This window comes from Camellia sinensis, chromosome 6 (genome assembly GCF_055761805.1).
Source record: "Camellia sinensis isolate YWXY chromosome 6, ASM5576180v1, whole genome shotgun sequence".
Classification (NCBI taxonomy): Eukaryota; Viridiplantae; Streptophyta; class Magnoliopsida; order Ericales; family Theaceae; genus Camellia; species Camellia sinensis.
The window spans coordinates 61,800,847-61,824,140 of NC_138966.1; the positions used below are offsets into that span (position 1 = coordinate 61,800,847).

Consider the following 23,294-nt stretch of genomic DNA (forward strand, 5'->3'; position numbering starts at 1 on the left):
TGTGTAGGTCGTGAATGCTAATAACAATGACTTTTTAAAGGCTTGCAATGTTAGCCGTAGACTTTTTTACGGCTTCACATCAACGACATACAGTAAATGCAAGCCGTGGTTTCTCACTTTTACGGCTTGTTTTTTTTGCATGTCGTAAATAATTTTTCAACCACGACGTGTCTATTGTGTAGGTCGTGAATGCTAATAACAATGACTTTTTAAAGGCTTGCAATGTTAGCCGTAGATAATAAAACTTTTTATAACATGCATATGGCATGCCGTTAATAAATTAATTATAAAAATATTGAACATTTCACGACGCACAAAAAGTCAGTCGTTAAAAATTACACTTTCCACGACGTAGAAAAGCCAGCCGTTTAAAATATTATGCTTTCCACGACATGCAATTGCTGTCGTGAAAGGTATGATCAGGAAAATAATAATAATAATACAAAAATGTTTCAGCCCCATTTTCTCCCACCCCCTTTGACCCCCTCTCTCTCTTTCATTGGTTACATTTTTTTTTTCCTGCTCCTCCAATCACCATCCGCCACGTGTGTATGGAGTCATAGAGGTGGCGATTGAAGGAGGTCTCTATCATGGCTCATAATAATAATAGAATAAAGGTTGAGACCCCCTTTGGGGGTCACCCCCTTGACCCCTTTAGTTTTGATTGGTCAACTTTTTCTTTTTTTATTTTTTCTTCTCACCCAATCCCCAACCTCCATGTGTGTGAGAGATTATGGGGTGGATGTTCTAAGGGAGTCTAAATCAATGCCCATAATGCCAAAATAAAAATTTCGAGCGCTAAAATGAAAAATTTAGCGGCAAATTAAACCCCCCCAAAAAAATAAAAAATCCAAAACAACACCAGCACCATCAAAATTAAAAGAAATAAAAATGAAGAGACACATATGGAGAATAGCATAACCATTTTCTCCATCATCGACTAAAGTTCGTCGGCGACTAGTGCTTCCGTCGGCTACTATTACTTCCATCGGCCTCCTTTTTTTCCATTGTCAGGTATGTAATTACATCATTCTTTGTATCGCAGTGCCTCTTCTAAGTCCTCTTTGTCCAAATTTGAGGTAATTCGTGATGAGGCATAAGGAAATTGAAGCCAATGCCTCAACACTTTGAAGCTATTTTCTGAATCTTTGAAACTATTTTCTGAATCTTTGAAGCTTTTTTTTTTTTTTGGGTAAATGAATCTTTGAAGCTATCTAATATCTATCTATGTTTTTCTCGCATGGCCCTAAAGTTGTTCAACATCAATCGGTTTAGGGTAAAGAGAAATTGCGACTTTTATTCTTGAACAGAGCTTCGATTCTTCTTCAACATAGCTTCGACTTGCAGTCCTAACAGGTTAGTTTCGACGTTTCTTCTTCTTCTTCTTCTTGTAATTTGAAAATACTGCTACAAAGTTCGGTTTTCATTATTTATTTATTTATTATTGTCATTATTGAGTTCAAGCATGAGTTGTTGATGAATTTCACTTATCTTTCTCCATTTTTCTAGTTTTGTTTTTTAATCTAACATTGTGGTATGAATTACCTTTGACAAATTTGGTCAAATTTGTTAAGTTGATCCCAGTCCTCCTAAGGAAGATGGCTTAGAAGAATGCCCTTGTTCAGAAATTTCCTAGTGTTGAAATTCTTGGCTGCACAACCGTGATTTGTTCTCAGCTTCATTCTTCATCTCAATTGATGAAATGTAAGGAAGCTAGTTACAAGGGTTTTGATTTTTCTGAATTTTCTTTTGCAATTTTGTGGCTGAGAATCTGTAATCTAATGATGAATTATGTGTTAAGGGGAGCTAGTTACAAGGGTTTTGATTTTCGTGGATAATTTGTAAATCTAATGATGAATTGTCTGTTTACTTTGTCATATTCTATTGAGAATTTGCCATATTTACTTCACAAATGATTATTCTCGTAATTTTCTACAATCTTCAGCAATCAAAATAGCATTGATTATTATTATTATTATTATTATTATTATTACTTTTGAATTGAAATATAAAGTGCTTTAGTAGATGTTTAATATTCTGTTGGGAATGGACACATTTCATTATGCAGGATAATATGACAATGGATTTTGATGAGAGGTACTTACATGGGAAACCACAAAGTAGCTTCCACAAAGCAGTGAATATCCCTGATGTGGCAGTTTTTCCAAGGTGAGATTGGGCTTTTTTTAACTTGGAAACTATAATTTTGTTTATTTTTATAATTTGGCACTTGTATTTATTTTCATTATTTTCCATTTTTGTTGTGTTGGTCCCAGTTTACACCATGAGCTCGTGCATTCAAAAGAAACGCGACATTTTATTTGTTCACTAAATGCTCATAACTGATATGTTGCTTCTGTTTTCATCTACTCTTGAGAAAATCTATGTATGATGCAGTTCCTATTTTAGCTATTGATAGTGGTCATAGATTTGACTTGTGTCTTGAATTTGTTCATTGTTGATTCATAGGCTATTACTTCAACATTTCATGATATACATAGAATTTTCATCTAACTTGAACTAACACATGCAATCCTTGGTGTTAGTTTGGTTGTTATCACAAATATGAGATACGGGATAAGACTGTCTATTGTAAAGATGGTTCATCAAGCTATTTTTTAGTAGTCCTTTCTCCATTTTTTTGTGGTCTGCTCAGTAGTACATTGTGTAGTGTTAGTTTTCTCTCCAAAATGCACCTTAACTGTAGTTTGTGCGTGCAGGAATGCAGAGGAAGTGTCCAAGATAGTCAAATCTTGTAACAAGTATAAGGTCTGAGCTCCTTGCTTTTGAGGGTTGTCTGATTTTTCTCTTTTTCTTTCAATTGTTTTTTATTGTTTTTCAGTTGCTAATATATAATGTGAATGGGTAACTCTTCTTTTACGCATTTGAGTTTTGGGCTATTGGATTGTTCAAACTGATAATTATTTGTATCCATTCATTAGGCATGAAAATCCAAATTTGAAATGCAGAAAAGAACCAAATATAATGATTGTTTTTATTTAACATATACATATTCACCATAAATAATTTTGACAACTGGCTTATTTATTTGAACTTTTCTTTTATTTTTTTTTATAATTTATTTTTTGGTTTAATTTGATGAGCACGTCCCTATGGTGGAGCCACATCACTCGAGGGTCATACATTATCACCTCATGGAGGTGTTTGCATTGACATGAATTTGATGAAAGTATGAGCCTGTTTCTTGTTATAAATCACGCCACATGATTTTAAGGCCCCTTTTATCAATAAAATTTAGTTTATTGACATTCATTAATAACTTGATTTTGTTTTAGCTATCAACCATACATTTTGGTGCTTTCTAATGCATTTTAATCTCAACATAGGGTTCGCATATGTTTGTTTTATAATGGAGATTATTTTGAATACTTTTCTTAGGTCTATTTTGGCCCTTTGGTGATATAATGTGTAGTTCATGTCACTTATGTTTCACTAGGTGCAGGGATCCCATTTGTAGATTTTGGCTCAATCAATAAGGCCTACTTGTTTCATGTTAGTGGTGAAGCTTGTGCAGGCTCACCTTATTGCTTTACTTCGGGTCTGTGCGGTCGTCTCTGATTGAATGCCTTGGAGTGGAGACTTTCTACTAGTTTCCTTTCTTGTGAGCCTCTCTCTCTCTCTCTCTCTCTCTCTCTCTCTCTCTCTCTCTACTTTATTTTATTTTATTTTATTTTTTTTGCAATTTTTGAGTTATATAAATTGTGATATCTTTTGTTAATGGAACCAAAATGGCTCTCTCTCTCTCTCTCTCTCTACTCTAGTTTTTTTTTTTTTCCAATTTTTGAGTTATATAAATTGTGATATCCTCTGTTAATGGAACCAAAATGCGTTCTCTGTATTGTCTACAAACATTTTTTTTTTAACTTTCCTTCAAATTTTTTATTTTATATGATCTTTTATTCCAAAAATCCTAAATAAGATGATCCAAAATCTCAAAATGGGCAATTTGTTAAATGGGATTTGTATTTGAGATGATACTATCATCATTGCTCTGCCAATTTTTTAAGTACCCATTCTAATTTATTCTAAACTTTGAGTAGGGTTAACTGGACATAAAAATAAAAAGGGCATTCAATATTTGGTGTTATGAGCTCACATCGACAACTAAGGTGTTCAATTATTTTTTTGAGGGATAAAAATGGCATTCTAATCAGCTCAAGATGTTGATTTTTTTTTCCCGAAGGTGACAATTGATAATCCAAGCAACTCAAGGTATTCAAAAATTTCTTTTAAGGATGAAAAATATAGAAAATATAGCGATCCCGGTTGTCCCTTTACTGTTCTATTGTATTCCAGACTCGATTCCGTGAAGTTGGTAGTTGTATCTATCTTGTTGTCGTCCTTTAATTCCGCTTGATTGAGTTTTAGGGTGTTTTGGGCAGAGTTGTTACAGGTTGGTTAGGCCTTGGTTTCAATTCCTTGTTGCCCAGTTTTTAGGCGGTCCGCTCGAGCGGGTATTCTTGCGCTCGAGCGGGTATTGCACACCCCCAGTATTTTGAGTCCCTGCAAAACTTCTGCAGGCGTGATTTTTACGCTCGAGCGGGTTTCTTTACGCTCGAGCGGTAGTGCTCGAGCGGGTTTGTTGGCGCTCGAGCGGGTAGCACTTTCCGGGTATAAGTTCTGGGAGGGGGAAATCTACGCTCGAGCGGACTGGTTTTCGCGCTCGAGTGGATGTGCTTTATTCTTGTGTCTTGGCACTCGAGCGGGCCTTCTTGCGCTCGAGTGTGTCCAGATTTTTGTTCTTGACGCTCGAGCGTTGTGTTCTCCGCTCGAGCGGGAATGTCATATATCAGTTGGCAGCTAGGCATTTTAAAATCACTTTTTGCATTCTCTCTCTCTCTCTCTCTCTTACTTTCTAAAAAGCCATTTGAGAGCTTCTCTCTCTAGAACCTTGCCTTCTCTCTAGGTATTGATCTAGCAAGAGTTGTGTAACGCCCTCAAAATAATAACAATAAACCCATCAAATAAAACATTCATTAACATATGAAATAACAACATTCTTCTATTCATCGGTGTTTCATTACAAAAGTATTACATGTTAACAACAAAGCAAAATGCCCTACGGGCTTGCAGCTTTCCAAGTTAACACTTGGTTACATCAAAAGAGTACTAACTCATACACGTTAAGCCCTTGGCTTGTATTTACATGTAATACATCAAAAAGTAAAATGACAACATTATGTCCGCCTCAAGCCTCCCAAGCTATGTCCTTGGAGGTGGCATGCTACCTGCACCTGAAAATGATATTCCCATATAGGGTGAGCCACAGCCCAGTAGAAATACACTAAACCAACCATGAACAATGACTAAAATATTAGCAATTGATAGATGGTCAACACTGATACATTCACATAAATCACACATTTATGTCAACCGACTAATGAGTCCAGGTCACTTTTCATTTTCCCCTTTTTAACAGATAAGCATGCTAGCTCTATCATCATTTCCACAGATATGTATAAAAACTATATCCCACATTCAGATAAGCATATAAGCTAATCCACATTCTACAACAGATATGTATAACAACAATATCCACAGATAAGCATATAAGCTATATCCACACTTCACAAAGATAAGCATATGAGCTCTATCTTCACTTCTCTAGACAAGCATATGAGCTGTATCTACGGAGTTCATCCCCTATCTTCTCCCAACGCTATCCGGTTTAGAGGTACATCCCCTATCTTCCCCTAAACCGCGGAGTACATCCCCTATCTCCTCCTCTACACATAACGTATATAAACACAATGGTTCTATATACAATCCCTCAATACATATAATTAATGTATTCCATCAACCGTCAAGTTCCATGACACACTTCATTGATTAGTTTCAGTTTGCCTAATCATCATGCATTGTCTACAACAATCACGACTATCCTCCACCGATAGCCCAAAGCAGTTATTTCTAAACAGAAAATAAATGCACAATGGATATTCAATCAACATTTTATTTCCTCAATCCTCACAATTAATTATCCCAATTAATTAAACAATGTAATTAGGTCAATTCCCATAATTAACATTTCAACCCTTAGGTCCCATTTTCATCAATGATTTAACATTCATTCCATTTCTCTAAGCCAAACATGCCTCTAGGTTTATTATGAATAAAACCCCAACTTTTGTAAAATTGCACAGAAGCCCCAAACTTTTACCAAATTACGAAATCAACCCTAACATCTCAAAATACCAAAATTTAAAGACAAAATCCATAGAGAGGAGTAGGATATCCCTACCTCAAACCCGGAGCCTCAAAGGAGATGAAGATCAAAACCAAAATGCTCCAAACCTCGAAATTTTCAGATCAAAAGGAAGCCCTCGACGATCAACAACTTTTTTGTAAAGGCCAAAGATGAGCAAATCACTCCTACTAGATCAAAACCTAGAGAGAAGGTAGAGTCTAGAGTGAGAGGCTCAACAATGGTGATTTTTAGAAAAGTAAGAGAGAGAAGAGAAAGCAAAAAGTGATTTGAAAAGTCACAATTTCGGGACTTTAACCCAGTCTCCCGCTCGAGCGTAAAACACCCCGCTCGAGCGGCCACTCACAGACTTACGCTCGAGCGGCCAACCTCCCGCTCGAGCGCAGAATGCACTCGCTCAGCACTTTTGCAGAACCAGACCTCCGCTCGAGCTCCCAACCCTACGCTCGAGCGTACAACACTGCACAACAAATACTGGATGGGTGTATTCCCCGCTCGAGCGCCAACATCTGCGCTCGAGCGGACAGGCCAAAAATCTGGGCAACTAGTTTTGGTTTCTAAACTCAACCAACCTGAAACAAACCCACCCAACACATCCCATAACTCAAATATGAAGTAAAGAGGATGCAAACAAGATAATAGTCAACTACCAACATCTACAGACACAAGTCTGGATCACTATACAACAAGGGTAAACCCGGGATCGCTATAACCTCCCCCCCTTAAAGAATTTCGTCCCCGAAATTAAGCACAAGTTTCTCAAAAACAAGTTTTTTCCTCCGTTTTACACAATGTTACACGTTAACATTCAACAATCCGACCCATTACCGGTCACCTCATCCCTTCAACAAGAGACATTTCACAATATGTAAACAACATATGTACTTTCAACATGCATCCACATTATGCATTATCTTCCCAATTTCAACAATATATTCAACATATACCATGTTACAATCAACTTCCATACGAGGCAAGTTTCCAAAACATACTTCCAATAAACCAAACATTTTCAATGTTTCACAACTTAAGACATATATAAAAGCTCTTAAGTTCAACAAAATGCAAAATTTAAACACAAAATTACATATCAACAAACAAGTTCGGATATTTCTCTCGGACTTCCAACTCACGTTCCCAAGTGGCTTCCTCCACTCCGTGATGTTTCCACAAGACTTTCACCAAAGGAATGGTCTTGCCACGCAGGACCTGATCCCGCCTGTCCAAGACCCGAACCGGTCTCTCCTCATACGAGGCATTTTCATCTACCTCTAAATCGGTCCAATCCAACACATGTGATGGATCTGGCTCGTACTTCCGAAGCATACTCACATGAAATACGTCATGCACCCCGGACAACTGCGGCGGTAAGGCTAACCGATAAGCAACCTCACCAATCCTCTCAAGGATTTCAAAAGGACCAATAAACCGAGGGGATAACTTTCCACTCTTCCCAAATCTCATCAAACCTCGCCTAGGTGATATCTTCAGAAAGACATGATCACCTACCTCAAACGCCAAAGGCCTCCTCCTACGGTCAGCATAAGATTTCTGCCGACTCTGGGCTGTAACAAGCCTCCTACGGATAAGCTCAACTTTCTCCGCCGTCTCCCTAACCAACTCCGGACCCAACAAAGGTGCATCACCCACCTCGGCCCAACAAACTGGAGACCTACACGATCGGCCATACAAGGCCTCAAACGGTGCCATACCGATACTAGACTGAAAACTGTTGTTGTAGGCAAACTCTACCAAGGGTAAGTGCCTCTCCCACGTCCCACTGAAGTCCAGGACACAACCCCGAAGCATATCCTCGAGGATCTGAATAGTACGCTCGGACTGCCCATCAGTCTGAGGGTGATAGGCCGTACTAAAGGTCAACTTAGTGCCCAAGGCACTCTGCAAACTCTGCCACAACCTAGCAGTAAAACGAGGGTCTCTATCTGAGACAATCGTCACTGGGACCCCGTGCAATCTCACTACGTCCCGAACATACAAATCGGCAAGATGATCCACCGAATCTCTCACGCGCATAGGAATGAAATGCGCCGACTTAGTCAACCGGTCTACAACCACCCAAATAGCATCACTACCCCGCTGAGTCCTCGGAAGACCTACAACGAAGTCCATAGTGATATGCTCCCACTTCCACTCGGCAATAGGCAAGGGTTGCAACAAACCCGCTGGCCTCTGATGTTCGGCCTTCACTTGCTGGCAAGTAAGGCACTTCGATACGAAAACCGCCACATCTCTCTTCATACCCCGCCACCAAAACTGGCGACCCAAATCCTGATACATCTTAGTACCTCCCGGATGCACCGCAAGGCGCGAATGGTGAAACTCTCGGAGTACCTCCTCTCGGCAAGACTCCGGTACAAACAAACGGTCTCGGTATCTCACACTCAGGTCGGGATACTCCGTCAAACCCTTCTCAACTTTCCCGCTGGAGATCTTCTCTCGGAGGGACTCTACATCAAGGTCACCTCTCTGTGCCTCTAACACTCTAATCACAAGTGTAGGTTGTGCAACAACAGAAAACAAGGCCGCAGCCTCAACAGATTCGCCCAGTAGCAAATCAAACTCACCAAGTGCTCCCAACATCTCCCATTCCCGGATGGCTATACTAGCTACATCACTAATGGATTTCCTACTAAGGGCATCGGCCACAACATTGGCCTTTCCCGGATGATAATGCAACTCAAAATCATAATCCTCGATGAACTCCATCCATCTCCTCTGCCTCAAATTCAAGTCTCTCTGTGTAAACAGATACTTCAAACTCTTATGGTCCGAGAACACCTCGAACTTCTCACCATAAAGGTAATGCCTCCAGATTTTCAAGGCAAAGATCACAGCCGCTAACTCTAGATCGTGAGTAGGGTAATTCTTCTCGTGTATTTTCAACTGACGTGAGCCATAAGCTACTACTTTCCCCTCTTGCATCAACACACAACCCAAACCCTCTCGTGAGGCATCACAATAAACCGCATAACCCAACCCTCTCTCCGGAATAATTAACACCGGAGCGGTGGTTAATCTAACTTTCAGCTCTTGGAACGACTTTTCACAAGTCTCACTCCACACAAACTTGACTCCCTTCCGAGTCAGTCTAGTCAACGGTGACGCTAGCCTGGAGAACTCTTTCACAAACCGACGGTAATACCCAGCTAATCCCAGAAAACTGCGGATCTCGAACACGCTCTTAGGCTGTGCCCAATCTTGCACTGCCTCAACCTTGGATGTATCAACAGACACCCCTTCCCCGGATACCACGTGGCCTAAGAATTTAACTTCCCTCAGCCAGAACTCACACTTCCCAAACTTGGCATACAGCCTATGGGCTCTAAGTAACTCAAGCACCACTCTCAAGTGTTCCTCGTGCTCCTTCTCAGAAGGCGAATAGATAAGGATGTCGTCCACGAAGACGACCACAAATCGGTCTAAGAACTCCCGGAAAATCCGGTTCATCAAGTCCATAAAGACTGCCGGTGCATTGGTAAGCCCGAATGGCATCACCAGAAACTCATAATGGCCATACCGCGTGCGGAATGCCGTCTTCAGAATATCCTCTTCCCTGACCCTCAACTGGTGGTAACCCGATCTCAAATCTATCTTAGAGAAACAACGGGAACCCTTCAACTGGTCAAACAAATCATCGATACGGGGCATAGGGTACTTATTCTTAACCGTAGCCCGATTCAACTTCCGGTAGTCAATACACAATCTCAAGGCACCATCTTTCTTTTTAACAAAGAGGGCCGGTGCTCCCCACGGCGAAACACTAGGACGAATAAAGCCCTTATCGAGCAATTCCTGGAGCTGAACTTTCAACTCAACCAACTCTGCTGGAGCAAAACGGTAAGGTGCCATAGAAATCGGCGCCGTGCCAGGCACTAAATCAATAGAGAACTCTATCTCTCGGTGAGGTGGCAAACTAACAAGATCTTCGGGAAAGACATCCGAATACTCACAAACCACCCTCGGCAACACAATCTGTGTCTCAACACACTCTCTACTCTCAAAGCTAGCGAGTAGACCACTAAGCTCACTTCGCCCTCGCGAATCATACCCCGGTGGAAAAACACTACCAACCCGGTCTCCCAAGAAATGGAACCACTCCCCGCTCAGGGTACATAACGTGACCCTCTGGCGGTAGCAATCGATAACAGCCCGGTATGACGATAGCCAGTCCATACCCAAAATAACATCAAAACCCTTCATGGGCATGACAACAAACGGAAAAGCAAGCCTATAATCGGCGACTTCTATATCACATCCTCTAACACCCTGTTTCAGGATCAACTCACCACCCAAAGGCGATACCACACAAATAGGAGATGCTAACTGTGCTAACTCCAATTCCAAAACAGATGCAAATGCAGCAGATACAAAAGAATGAGATGCACCCGTGTCTATCAACACATTAGCAACCGAGTTGCAAAACAGAAAAGTACCTCTCACTACTGATGGAGCTGGTACTAAATCCTGCGCGGTAACAGCATACACGCGCCCCGTAGGCCCCTGGTCTACCTGCTCACCTCTCGGAGCAAACGACTGCTGCACAGACTGGGATGACGAAGCTCCTGGATTGGCCCTCGAGGCCTGCACAGACTGAGCTGACCGAAAGCCCTGCGTCTGCCTAGAACCAGACGCTCCCGAAGTAGCACTCAACTGCGGGCAAAACCTCTTCAGGTGCCCAGGCTGTCCACACTGATAACAAGACAAGGGCTGCCCCCTGCCCGAACTCTGACTCTGCGGTCTAGCTGAAGAAGAAGCAGCTCTCTGACCCCCACCCTTCTGCGGGCAAACAGAAACCTTGTGACCCAGCTGGCCACACTTGTAACAGGTGAAATCTCCTTGACCACCTCTCCCGGAGCCTGCACTCGGCACTGGGAAGGTCGATCTAGCAACACCACCCTGCGACTGCTGAGGGTTAGAACCCCTCTGCCTCTTACCATCACCCGGACTATCCTGGCTCCTCTTGGAGCCTCTCTGCCCCTCATCCTCCTCCTGCATCATAAGCTCCATATGAGCTGCAGCATCTACTAAGTGTCTATACTCTCGGATATAAGACCCACCAACTCTCAACTTGAGGCCCCGCCTCAGCTTCCGCTCGAACTCATAGCAACGGCGTTCCTCAGACGCCACCAGTTCCGGTGCAAACCTGGACAGACTGGTAAAAGTAGCCTCAAACTCGGCCACTGACAAGCCCTGCTGATTAAGCCGGCTAAACTGATCCCTCAGCTTCTCCCTAGCCACTGCCGATAAAAACCTCTCCTGGAAAGCATTTACAAACGCCTCCCAAGTACCACCAACACGAGCCTTCTCGTACTTCCACCATTGACCCGCATCTCCCTTCAGTTGGAAGGATGCTAAGGTCACTTTCAGTGCTCCGTCCTCAATGCCAAGCATCTCGAACGTTTTACTCATTTGCTCTAGCCACTCATCAGCCTTCAGTGGCTCTTTCGGATCCCCAATAAACTCATCCGGATTACACCGGAAGAACTCCCTCTTCAAGAAAGAAGGCCCTGCCTCAGCGGCCTGATTCCCAGCTCTAAGAATACCCAATGCTCCTGCTATCTCTCTAGCCAAGGCACCCATGGCCTGCTGACCCACTGGCTCGGCCACATTGGCCTGGCCAACTCCCTCCTGCACTGTCGGAATCTCCCCCGGTAACGGTGCTTCCTGCCTCGCAGGCCTACCACGCCTAGCACCTCTTCCTCGTCCTGACATCCTAATAAAGGTAACACAGAACATTAGCACATTCACAAATGTGCCAAAACTAAACACTCACGTCCTAATGCATGGACAACTGTAATTCACTCCACATAAGCACATAAACACATAAGCACTTACGAATTTCATTTCCGGATAATGATAGTCCCGAGGCGTTACTAGAGTTCCGGTTAGAAATAGCATTGATCAAGTGCTTTTCCAACAAGACTCCCAGAAACCCAAGGATCCAATCAACATCCTAGAAACTAAATCCCATACCCACATAGTCACATAAGCATGTTATCAAATAAGCACATAGCATATGATACTACATCTAAGTCTCTACCAAGCGAGACAAACCCATTGTGATCCTAATCACTTCCCACGTACCCAAAGTATTCGAACCCGGTACGCTCTGATACCAAGTTGTAACGCCCTCAAAATAATAACAATAAACCCATCAAATAAAACATTCATTAACATATGAAATAACAACATTCTTCTATTCATCGGTGTTTCATTACAAAAGTATTACATGTTAACAACAAAGCAAAATGCCCTACGGGCTTACAGCTTTCCAAGTTAACACTTGGTTACATCAAAAGAGTACTAACTCATACACGTTAAGCCCTTGGCTTGTATTTACATGTAATACATCAAAAAGTAAAATGACAACATTATGTCCGCCTCAAGCCTCCCAAGCTATGTCCTTGGAGGTGGCATGCTACCTGCACCTGAAAATGATATTCCCATATAGGGTGAGCCACAGCCCAGTAGAAATACACTAAACCAACCATGAACAATGACTAAAATATTAGCAATTGATAGATGGTCAACACTGATACATTCACATAAATCACACATTTATGTCAACCGACTAATGAGTCCAGGTCACTTTTCATTTTCCCCTTTTTAACAGATAAGCATGCTAGCTCTATCATCATTTCCACAGATATGTATAAAAACTATATCCCACATTCAGATAAGCATATAAGCTAATCCACATTCTACAACAGATATGTATAACAACAATATCCACAGATAAGCATATAAGCTATATCCACACTTCACAAAGATAAGCATATGAGCTCTATCTTCACTTCTCTAGACAAGCATATGAGCTGTATCTACGGAGTTCATCCCCTATCTTCTCCCAACGCTATCCGGTTTAGAGGTACATCCCCTATCTTCCCCTAAACCGCGGAGTACATCCCCTATCTCCTCCTCTACACATAACGTATATAAACACAATGGTTCTATATACAATCCCTCAATACATATAATTAATGTATTCCATCAACCGTCAAGTTCCATGACACACTTCATTGATTAGTTTCAGTTTGCCTAATCATCATGCATTGTCTACAACAATCACGACTATCCTCCACCGATAGCCCAAAGCAGTTATTTCTAAATAGAAAATAAATGCACAATGGATATTCAATCAACATTTCATTTCCTCAATCCTCACAATTAATTATCCCAATTAATTAAACAATGTAATTAGGTCAATTCCCATAATTAACATTTCAACCCTTAGGTCCCATTTTCATCAATGATTTAACATTCATTCCATTTCACTAAGCCAAACATGCCTCTAGGTTTATTATGAATAAAACCCCAACTTTTGTAAAATTGCACAGAAGCCCCAAACTTTTACCAAATTACGAAATCAACCCCAACATCTCAAAATACCAAAATTTAAAGACAAAATCCATAGAGAGGAGTAGGATATCCCTACCTCAAACCCGGAGCCTCAAAGGAGATGAAGATCAAAACCAAAATGCTCCAAACCTCGAAATTTTCAGATCAAAAGGAAGCCCTCGACGATCAACAACTTTTTTGTAAAGGCCAAAGATGAGCAAATCACTCCTACTAGATCAAAACCTAGAGAGAAGGTAGAGTCTAGAGTGAGAGGCTCAACAATGGTGATTTTTAGAAAAGTAAGAGAGAGAAGAGAAAGCAAAAAGTGATTTGAAAAGTCACAATTTCGGGACTTTAACCCAGTCTCCCGCTCGAGCGTAAAACACCCCGCTCGAGCGGCCACTCACAGACTTACGCTCGAGCGGCCAACCTCCCGCTCGAGCGCAGAATGCACTCGCTCAGCACTTTTGCAGAACCAGACCTCCGCTCGAGCTCCCAACCCTACGCTCGAGCGTACAACACTGCACAACAAATACTGGATGGGTGTATTCCCCGCTCGAGCGCCAACATCTGCGCTCGAGCGGACAGGCCAAAAATCTGGGCAACTAGTTTTGGTTTCTAAACTCAACCAACCTGAAACAAACCCACCCAACACATCCCATAACTCAAATATGAAGTAAAGAGGATGCAAACAAGATAATAGTCAACTACCAACATCTACAGACACAAGTCTGGATCACTATACAACAAGGGTAAACCCGGGATCGCTATAAGTTGTTTCCTCACCTTTGGCCTTTACAAATAAGTTGTTGATCGTCGAGGGCTATCTTTTGATCCGAGAAACTCGTGGTTTGGAGCAAGTTCGTTTCCACCTTCTTCTTCGTTGGGTGTCATCTTTTGAGGTGGGGATTCCTACTCACAACTATGGGTTTTGACCTAAATATTTGGGTATTTTGTTAAATGGTTGATTTTGGGAAGTTAGGGTTTGAAAATGTAAAAAGGGGGTTTTGTTATTTGATTCAAAATTATGTGTTTCGGGTTTCAAAATAATGATGTTGTTGTTTGTTGTTGATATATAGGCCATTGGGTCAATATTGGGAAATGGGGTGGAAAACCCTAAGTTGTTGAATAAATTAATTGGTATAATTAATTTGGGAAAATTATAGCCATGTGGAATTGAGTTGGAAATAATGAAATTGGTTCATTATATGGTTGAATTGTGGAGTTAGATTTATAAATCGCTCACATTTGAAAACATTGATATTTTATCTGTTGGAGCTTTTATTATCTGTTTAGAAATAATTGCTTGGGCTACCGGTGGAGGGTAGTTTTGATTGTTGTAGACAATGCATGATGATTAGGCAAACTAAAACTAATCAATTGGATATGTCATAGAGTATGACGGTTGATAGAATACATTAATGTTATGCATTGATTGATTGCGTATATGACCTTTGTGTATATATGTTGTGTGTGTGGGAGGAGATAGGGGATGTACTCCACGGTTTAGGGGAAGATAGGGGATGGACCTCTAAACCGGATGTTGTTTGGGAGGAGATAGGGGATGGACTCCACTGATACAGCTCATATGCTTGTCAGATAATGTGTGGATATAGCTCATATGCTTATCTTTGGAAGTATTGATACAGCTCATATACTTATCTTTGGAAGTGTTGATATAGCTAATATGCATATCTGTTGAAATGTGGATATAGCTTGTATGCTTATCTGTTGAGATGTTGATACAACTAATATGTTTATCTATTGAAAAATGGAAAGTGTTCGATATAAGTCATCGTCTCATATAAGTGGTTGGCCAGGTTCTGAGCCATTGATGTAAATTGTGAAATTGATAAGAAATGAAAATTGAAATGAAACATGAACATAGTGGTCATGAAATGGAAATGGATTATGAATTGGTTTATGAAAGTTGAACATTTATCAATTGCTAATATCTTAGTCATTGCTCATACTGTGTTTAGCATATCTCTACTGGACGTTGGCTTACCCTTTATGGGACATCATTTTTAGGTACAGGTAGCATGTCACCCCCAAGGACATAGCTTGGATGATGATGAGAGTTGAAGACTCTTTTGTTTATTTTGATGTATTACATGCAAATTCAAGCCAAGGGCTTAATATGTATTGAGTTAGTACTCTTCTTTTTGTAACCAAATGCTAACTTGGAAAGCTGTAAGCCCGTAGGGCATTTGCTTTTGTTGATTAACATGTAATACTTTTGTAAGGAACTACTCTGATGAATAGAAGAATATTTATCTTTTATACCGACACATGTCTATGATGATGGGTTTTAATGTTAATATTTCGAGGGCGTTACAGAAAATACATCCATTAAATGTATGAAAAAGAAAAAAGTTGAAAATGAATACCTTCTCACATGCGTGGTGCCGCCTGTCTACAAATATCATGCCATTTGTGTCTTTTGAGTTCTTATGTGATAATTAAACGTTCCAAATCCACAAAACAATAAATAAAATAAATCAAACACAGAGAACACAGAAATACGTGATTCGGCCTAACGCCTTGGTCCTCCAGCCTCCGTAAAACATCCCTGCAGTAAATCTGAGCATTAAAAAATACACAACCCCTCACAGCACGAGTGTTATAGGCTGTTTGCAATGAGCATCTAATCTAACCCAATTTTTGGTTGATATTCTTAGTAGTTAGTTGTCTAATCTTATCTTTATTTATTCTCGGGGCATAATTCTTGGCACATGACCCACAGTCTAGGCTATAAACATGATGATTGATGCGAGGTTTGGTGCGAGTTAGTGACAGAGAGTTCTTGAGAATGCTAACGGACCACTTTCTAGCCTCGAATACCTTCCTTTTGCAGAACAAATGAACAATTGGGCTTTTGCTTTTTCTTTATGATGAATCTTTTTCTTTTTTCTTTTTTTTTGGGGGGGGGGGGTCTAGATCCTGTATAATGACTTAGCTTTTCTTTGTGGATTACTTTTTCTAATTGTTTTTGACTCCTCTAAGTGCAACATTTCTGCCAGATACATCTTGATCTATATTAAAAAAAGTGACCTTTATTTTTATTTCCTCTATTTTAAAGTCAACCAAGAACATTTTTGCATCTTGCTTTCTTATTTTTTTCCCAAATCTTCAACCTAAAGTGCACATTGATAATTTTTAACCATGTTCATTGATGTGCCCTATTTTTGTAGAAAATAGGAGTTTCTTTCACAGGGGTCATGCGTTATACTACCCACGGGGGTCATGTATTATACTACCCTGACATTCTTCTTTAGGTTATAAAGCTAGGTGTCCTTGTATGTAAGGGAGAAGATTATTAGATTGAAATCTGAAGGGTCTCAATTAGAGTTACAATTACAATGTCAAAAAGGAGTAAAATAAAATATCCTAATACCATAATTTCTCCACATGAAGCACTGGACTTAAAAAAATTAAAATTGAGGGTTGGCTCATCTTCTATAAGGAGGGTCTATGTTCCAGTTCTTTCTACACTTGATGTTGCTTTTGTACTAGTTATAAACTAAAGAGTAGTGGAGTTCTGTTTCTCTTTAAAATAATAGTTCTCCTTTTTAACAGTGGTGGAGTTCTATTTCCCTATGTTCCCAAACTTTAAGTTTTCAATTTATTTTCAAAAAGATTTTCAATAGTGGAAATAAAAAGATAAAATCAGCTTTACTTTCCATTATGAAGAATAGCTACAACAGAAATTCAAACTGAAATGTAAATAAATGATCATTTTGTTAACTTCTCAACTCTTAACTTCTTCAATGCTTCACTTCATTTGACGGTTCTTGGCTTCAAGACTACAATCAACTGAAACCATGCTTAAATGCGCAGAAGGGGAAGAAGTATAAACAATAAACTTTCAAATTTAAAGGTACTATAAAGCAAGAGTTAGAGAGAATATTGGTGCTAGTTGTATGATTTAATTTTAACTTCTCGTGGTGATAAGGATAGAATTGGGAATATTTCTTAGAAGCTATGCTTTTAATCAATCATGGACAGAATTTTGTGTCCTCGTTTTCTGCAGGATGTTCACAGAAGCAATATCTTCTTTTGTTTCTGTCCCCTAGCATGCCCATTATGTTCAAATTTGTGGTGGTGTTTATCTGAGGTTGCTTTCGTTCTTTAGTTTTTTTTTTTTTTAATCTTTGCAATATCGTTTCTGCTTCATTGGAAGATATTCAATCTTTTTTTTTTTTTTTTTTTTTTTGCAGTTGGACCTCATTTATTCAATTTCTATCAATGCTCAAAAATTGTTTTGCATTTCTTTTCCTATGCTTCTAATAAAAAACAGAGTAGTTGTATTCTTATCTTTACTAATATTGTTGCTTCCTCCAGATACATGCATGATGAGCTAATTCATTGCAAGGTATCCATTGTTGAACCAGGAGAGTAAAAAGAGTTGCTGAGGTCATATTCGAATCATTGATATGATTAGCATATACCCCACACTGAAGCTCCTCATGAAGCTCCAATCCTTTCAAGTGGTTACTTCCATTTTTATCCTATTGAAGCTCCTCATGAAGCTCCAATCCTTTGAAGTTGCTGCAAAGCAATAAATATTGAGCTGAAGCAATTTTCTCATCATGAGTGTTTATGTTTTTTCAGGTTATGGTTGAGAAAATGGGACTTCCTGATGGATTGGATTCTGGTACATCTAAAGGTTATGGTGATGTTCTACGTAAGTTACAATTATAACTTATGTTTTTGTTGTTTACTAAACGTGTTTACGTGGCTGCTAATGTGTACCATTTAATTTTATGTAATTGAAGGTTGTTGTCGGACGTGGAGTAAGATTGAAAGACGGATTGCCACTCTTGAGTTTGACCGTGATAGGAAATCGATGGGAGTTATAGTGAGTTCCAGCTCAAGAAGAAAGTCATTGCTTGTAAAAGTGCATACACCACCTTTTCCCTCCCTCACTCTTCTTTCATTTAGCCATGTGGAGTTTTATAGTTTTTAATTCGATATATTGTCACATAGGAGAAACTGATTTTCTGATAAGAATTGCAAAACTATAAAATGTGGTTCCACCATTTTAATCTTTGTTTCAATTTTTTTTGTCTCTTTGCTAGTATTTTTTGCAACTTCAATTTGCGTGCGAGATAGATTGTGAACAAATTTACTTGGAACTTTAATGGGGAAGAGTATGATGAATGGGTGCTCAATGAACAAATAGAAAAAGGGTTGATGGACGATGGGATCTTGCTACAATTTCTACACTTCTAACACTGATTTGGAAGCACTATGTTAGATATAGAGAAAATATTTTTTGGTTGAAAAGTTCATATCTAATTTATAAAATGTACAAAATGAAAACTAGAAGAAAGTGAATATTGGCCCTGCGTGGGAAAGTAAACGTGTATGACATGTAGATGATTTTGGTTGAAAAATTCATATCTAACGCATTAAAGTGAACATTGATTTTGATTCTTTTAGGAGTTGTAGTAGATTGTTGATATCTATCTTATACCTCAAACACCACTAGCTTGTGGGATTACTGTTATTACTTCCTTTTAGTCTAATATATAAATTAATGTATTAAATCAATATTCAATTATTGAACACAAGAATGACTGAGTAAAGCAGAGAAATATTTCAGTGAAGGGACTATCTAGTTTTAATTAATTCATTCAGCAAATTTTAGATTAGTAACACATTTTTAGCAGATTTTAGATTAGTAGGAGCCAAAGAATTGGGTCAGTAAAAATACTTTTGGACCTTTTTAGGTTCTGAAAATGAACAGAAATATGGAATAATAGGTTTACTTTCATTCCCAATTTCAGAATTTGCATAACCTAACCAGAATTTTTATCTATAGGCCCTACACCATATTCTGTCCAGATTTGACACACTTTTAGGAAAATGAGCTTTTGCATCAAAGTAAAGGGAGCATTTAATGCCAGAAATCAAACCTTTTGCATCAAAGAAAAGAGCTTCAAGTCACTTCTTGGGACTCCATATGCTAGGTAAGCCTGTTCATCAATAAAGATCCTTTTCTTTTGTTGATTTAAAAAAAAAATGCTCATTTAATTTGATTAATAGGTTAGTTTTTGATTAATTACATCTATACATATATATATATATATAAATATACGTATATGAGAATTAGGCAAAGAAATGCACAAATTATGTTTATATTATTGTATTGATAATTCCAAGAATGTTCATAACATGAAAAAACAAATACTTGTATCTAAATGATGTATTAATTTATCATATGTTATCCTTTTCTAAATTTATCATACTCATGTGAATTTTATTGTATAAATGAGGTGACAGATGGATCTAGTGGCATTCACCAGGCTTCTCCACAAACACATCAGAGATCCTCTTTTGGAAGTCATGAAATGCAACCTTTTAATCGGGGTAAGTATTTCACTTATATATATATATTTTATGGAATAGAAAAATCAATATTTTTCTCTTTTTTAATGTCATTTTCATGTTTCAAGTAAGTCACCATTACAAATTTTAATATCAACATCAATCTCTAATATGAAATCAAAAAATAGACCCTTGGATGTTTTTGTTGGTTAGTTGATTAGTGGCTGCTACAAACCCAACCTTTGGCATTGTTTGCATGAAGTGGCTGCCCTCAGATTATAATCTACAGTCCAATCATTTACCATTCCACAAAGCAATTTTCCATATATATGGTATCTGCGTATGTGTATACAAACAGTGTAAAAGCATACGTACCTGTATATAAGCAGTGTAAAAGCATACATGAATGAAATGGTAGGTCTATCCCAGAACTTCCGGAATTCATGTCAAATTGAATATAGATTGAGGTGTGATCACTGTAGCACATATACAAAGAATGAGCATGAGATACATATATTACTCAGCAATGTTACGGTAAGGGTTGGCATAGATTGCTCAGTTAGAAGATAGAATGTGATAGATTTAATTGACAATTATAGGTCATCCTTCTTTTTACGAAATGGAACATACTTTCACTCTTGGCAGCATGTCTGGTTGAATTGATATGATTTGTTAATTGAGATTGGGAGATTGTTGGTGTTAGTGTTTCATACTAGGAAGCTTTTCGGGTAGTTCAAGAGTTATTTCTTGAGGACAACAAGTAGAGATGATGTTACTTTGCTTTTCTGGGTTGAACTATTGGCAGATTTATGTGTTTGGGTTGTTTAGTTTTCTGTTAAAATTATTAGAGCAATTGATGACTGTAGTGTTCTGTTTGACCTTAGTCTCACCACACAACCTCCAATCTTCTTCTTTATCACTGTATATATATATTGAAAGTGCCCAGTTTCACTTTTCCTTTTTAACTTCGAGATATTAGCTATATAGGTTGCATATGTTTGATTGTTTGCTTTCAAATGTTTTATTTTTATTTTTTTCATTTCCTTTTGTTTTTGTTTTTGAACTAAATGTTGCGATTGTTAAATATATAAAAATTTCATGGAGCTTCTTTGATCTTTCAATAGAGATGCTTCGTCTCTGTAATTTCTTCATTTTTATAGAATCTTTATTGCTCATGAATGCTTGATCTGCACAAAATGTGATTCAAATGCATGAAAATTGTAAATTTCTTATAGATTAGCAGTTCAAGCTCTTCAGTTTTGATGATTTTATCTTCAGTTTTGATGATTTTATTATGTGTTGTTTAATGATTTTTATTTTTATATTTTTTCCCATTTTCTTGGGTGTAGAAGAAAGTTTGAAAATTTATAGCACTCTAATTGTTTGTTCTAAAGCCTAAAAAGAGACTCATTGATGTCTTTGGTTTATCAAAATAACTTGTTTGAATTTTGAAACTATACCCTTATTTGGTCTGTGTTGTTCTCAGTTTTCGATTCGTCGATTTGATTGGCTAATGGTGATATTTGTTTGTAACAAGGGAATTTAGTGCTGTTCTAGGAAGAAAACCTAAACCATGTACTGTTTTTTATTCTTCTTACCAGTGTAGGTAACCCATGTTCATTGAATGATAAATTTTAGTGAAGGAACGCATTTTCAAAATTTGGCATATTTATGAAGGGCTACAGGCTAGGGTTGCCTAATTGTTAAGTGTTTTTGTATGGGACACGAACATTCAACACACCACAGATATCTGAAATGCAGTCAAAGTATTTGCACAATCAATATTGAATTGCATTTCTTTTGTAGAACATTAAATATTTGAGATGGATATAGCCTCTTAAATTAAGTTGTTAGTTATAGTAAAATTTCTGTTGAACTTGCAACTTCTATGGGTAAAGTGACATTTTGTTTTTACATGTTTCATGTCATGGCAGAGGTATTTAATGTTAAGACATTTGAAGGGGTGTGATTGGTCGGACTTTATCTTTTGTAAGACTAGAACAATCTCTGCAAATAGTTAGTTTATTCATATGCTTCTAGTGGTGTCTGAATTAATTTGTGTTTTTATTTTTTAGGTTAGAAATTTTTTGGAGAGATGCAAAATATGGTCAAAGAATTCAAAGACTTAGTTTTTCAAGTTTTTATTTTTTATTTTTTAATAAATGTAAGCCGAGTCTAAAATTTTTTATTTAATTCCTTTGTTTATACTTTTGAACATATTTAATTTTCATTTAATATATGTAAGCACAGTCTAAATTCCTTTCCATTGAATATGTGGTTATGATTCAAAGTATAGTATATAGTGTGTATTACATTCCTGAAATGTGCGTACAAAAATAATATTGATTATTTTTCAAATATGTCGAATCTTTTTAGTAATTAATCACACTTAAAAGATATAATCTAAATGTTATTAATTACACTTGAAAGATGTGATTTAAAGTTTTTATCACAGGTTTTATTAGTTTTTAATCACACTTAAACGATGTGATCTAAATGTTATTAATCACACTTAAAAGATGTGATCTAAAGTTTATTATCATAGGTTTTATTAGTTTTTAATCATACTTAAAAGATGTGATCTAAATATTTTTAATCACACTTAAAAGGTGTGATCTAAATGTCATTAATCACACTTAAAAGGTGTGATCTAAAGTTTATTATCACAGGTTTTATTAGTTTTTAATCACACTTAAAAGATGTGATCCAAATATTTCTAATCATACTTAAAAGGTGTGATCTAAATGTTATTAATCACACTTAAAAGGTGTGATTAAAAAAGACCCCTTTTAATCACACCCCCAAAGATCACACTTTAATAAAACTTAAAAGGTGTGATTAAATAATAAACATCACACAAAAAAAGTGTGATATTTATTTGTTTTTGTAGTAGTGGATGTTGTTGATAATATTTAGACCTTTGGGTCAATGTTGAGAAAATGGGGAAAATGCCATGTTTGGATATATGTGGGTCATTAGTGTAATTAATGACATTTATTATGGGAATATGAAATTGAGTGGAGAATAATGAAATTGGCTCGTTATTTAGTAGAATGGTGGAATTGGACTTAATAATCACTCACCTTTGAGAATTATTGATAATTTATCTGTTAGTGCATTTATTATCTGTTTAGAAATAACTGCTTTGGATTATCAGTGGAGGATAGTCTTGATTGTTGTAGACACTGCATGATGATTAGGTGAATTAAAACTAATCAATTTGAGTATGTCATTGAGTATGACGGTTGGAATAATACAACCAATTTGTGTGTTGATTGATCATTGTATATGATGAGTATTTGTATACATGGGTGCCGAATCCCGCGGATGAAATTTCCGTAAAATGGCAATTCGATAATATCTATACATGGGTGCC

The 23,294-nt window shown here is 38.0% G+C and overlaps 1 protein-coding gene across 16 annotated transcripts; it reads left to right on the plus strand.

Annotated features, from left to right (window-relative positions):
- Positions 1–1,545: 1,545 nt before the first annotated feature.
- On the plus strand, positions 1,546–22,078 carry LOC114312355 (calcium-transporting ATPase 1, endoplasmic reticulum-type-like). Of its 16 annotated transcripts, none has more exons than XR_014332382.1 (11): positions 1,546–1,704; positions 2,069–2,169; positions 2,721–2,769; positions 3,536–3,622; positions 17,930–18,001; positions 18,200–18,254; positions 18,364–18,485; positions 19,413–19,560; positions 19,874–19,960; positions 21,853–21,907; positions 21,994–22,078. XR_014332382.1 is itself a non-coding variant. In XM_082873879.1 (11 exons), the coding sequence occupies exons 5-8, from the start codon at positions 18,022–18,024 to the stop codon at positions 19,458–19,460; spliced, it is 282 nt and encodes a 93-aa protein (XP_082730005.1). In that variant the 5' UTR covers positions 1,547–1,704; positions 2,069–2,169; positions 2,721–2,769; positions 3,536–3,622; positions 17,930–18,021; the 3' UTR covers positions 19,461–19,560; positions 19,874–19,960; positions 21,853–21,907; positions 21,994–22,078. The 16 variants fall into 16 exon arrangements, 14 of the variants coding, with proteins under 14 accessions (XP_082730005.1, XP_082730009.1, XP_082730008.1 ...); XR_014332381.1 differs by having other exon boundaries at positions 1,547–1,704; positions 18,200–18,272; XM_082873879.1 differs by having other exon boundaries at positions 1,547–1,704; positions 17,930–18,078.
- The last annotated feature ends 1,216 nt before the right edge of the window (positions 22,079–23,294 follow it).

Coding starts and splice junctions, on each gene's coding strand:
- LOC114312355 (XM_082873875.1), top strand. CDS start 18,022: ATGATTAGCATATACCCCACACTGAAGCTCCTCATGAAGCTCCAATCC. Junction 18,079..18,199: donor AGCTCCAATCCTTTCAAGTG/GTTACTTCCATT, acceptor ATGTTTTTTCAG/GTTATGGTTGAGAAAATGGG. Junction 18,486..19,412: donor GAAAGTCATTGCTTGTAAAA/GTGCATACACCA, acceptor TTTTATCTATAG/GCCCTACACCATATTCTGTC.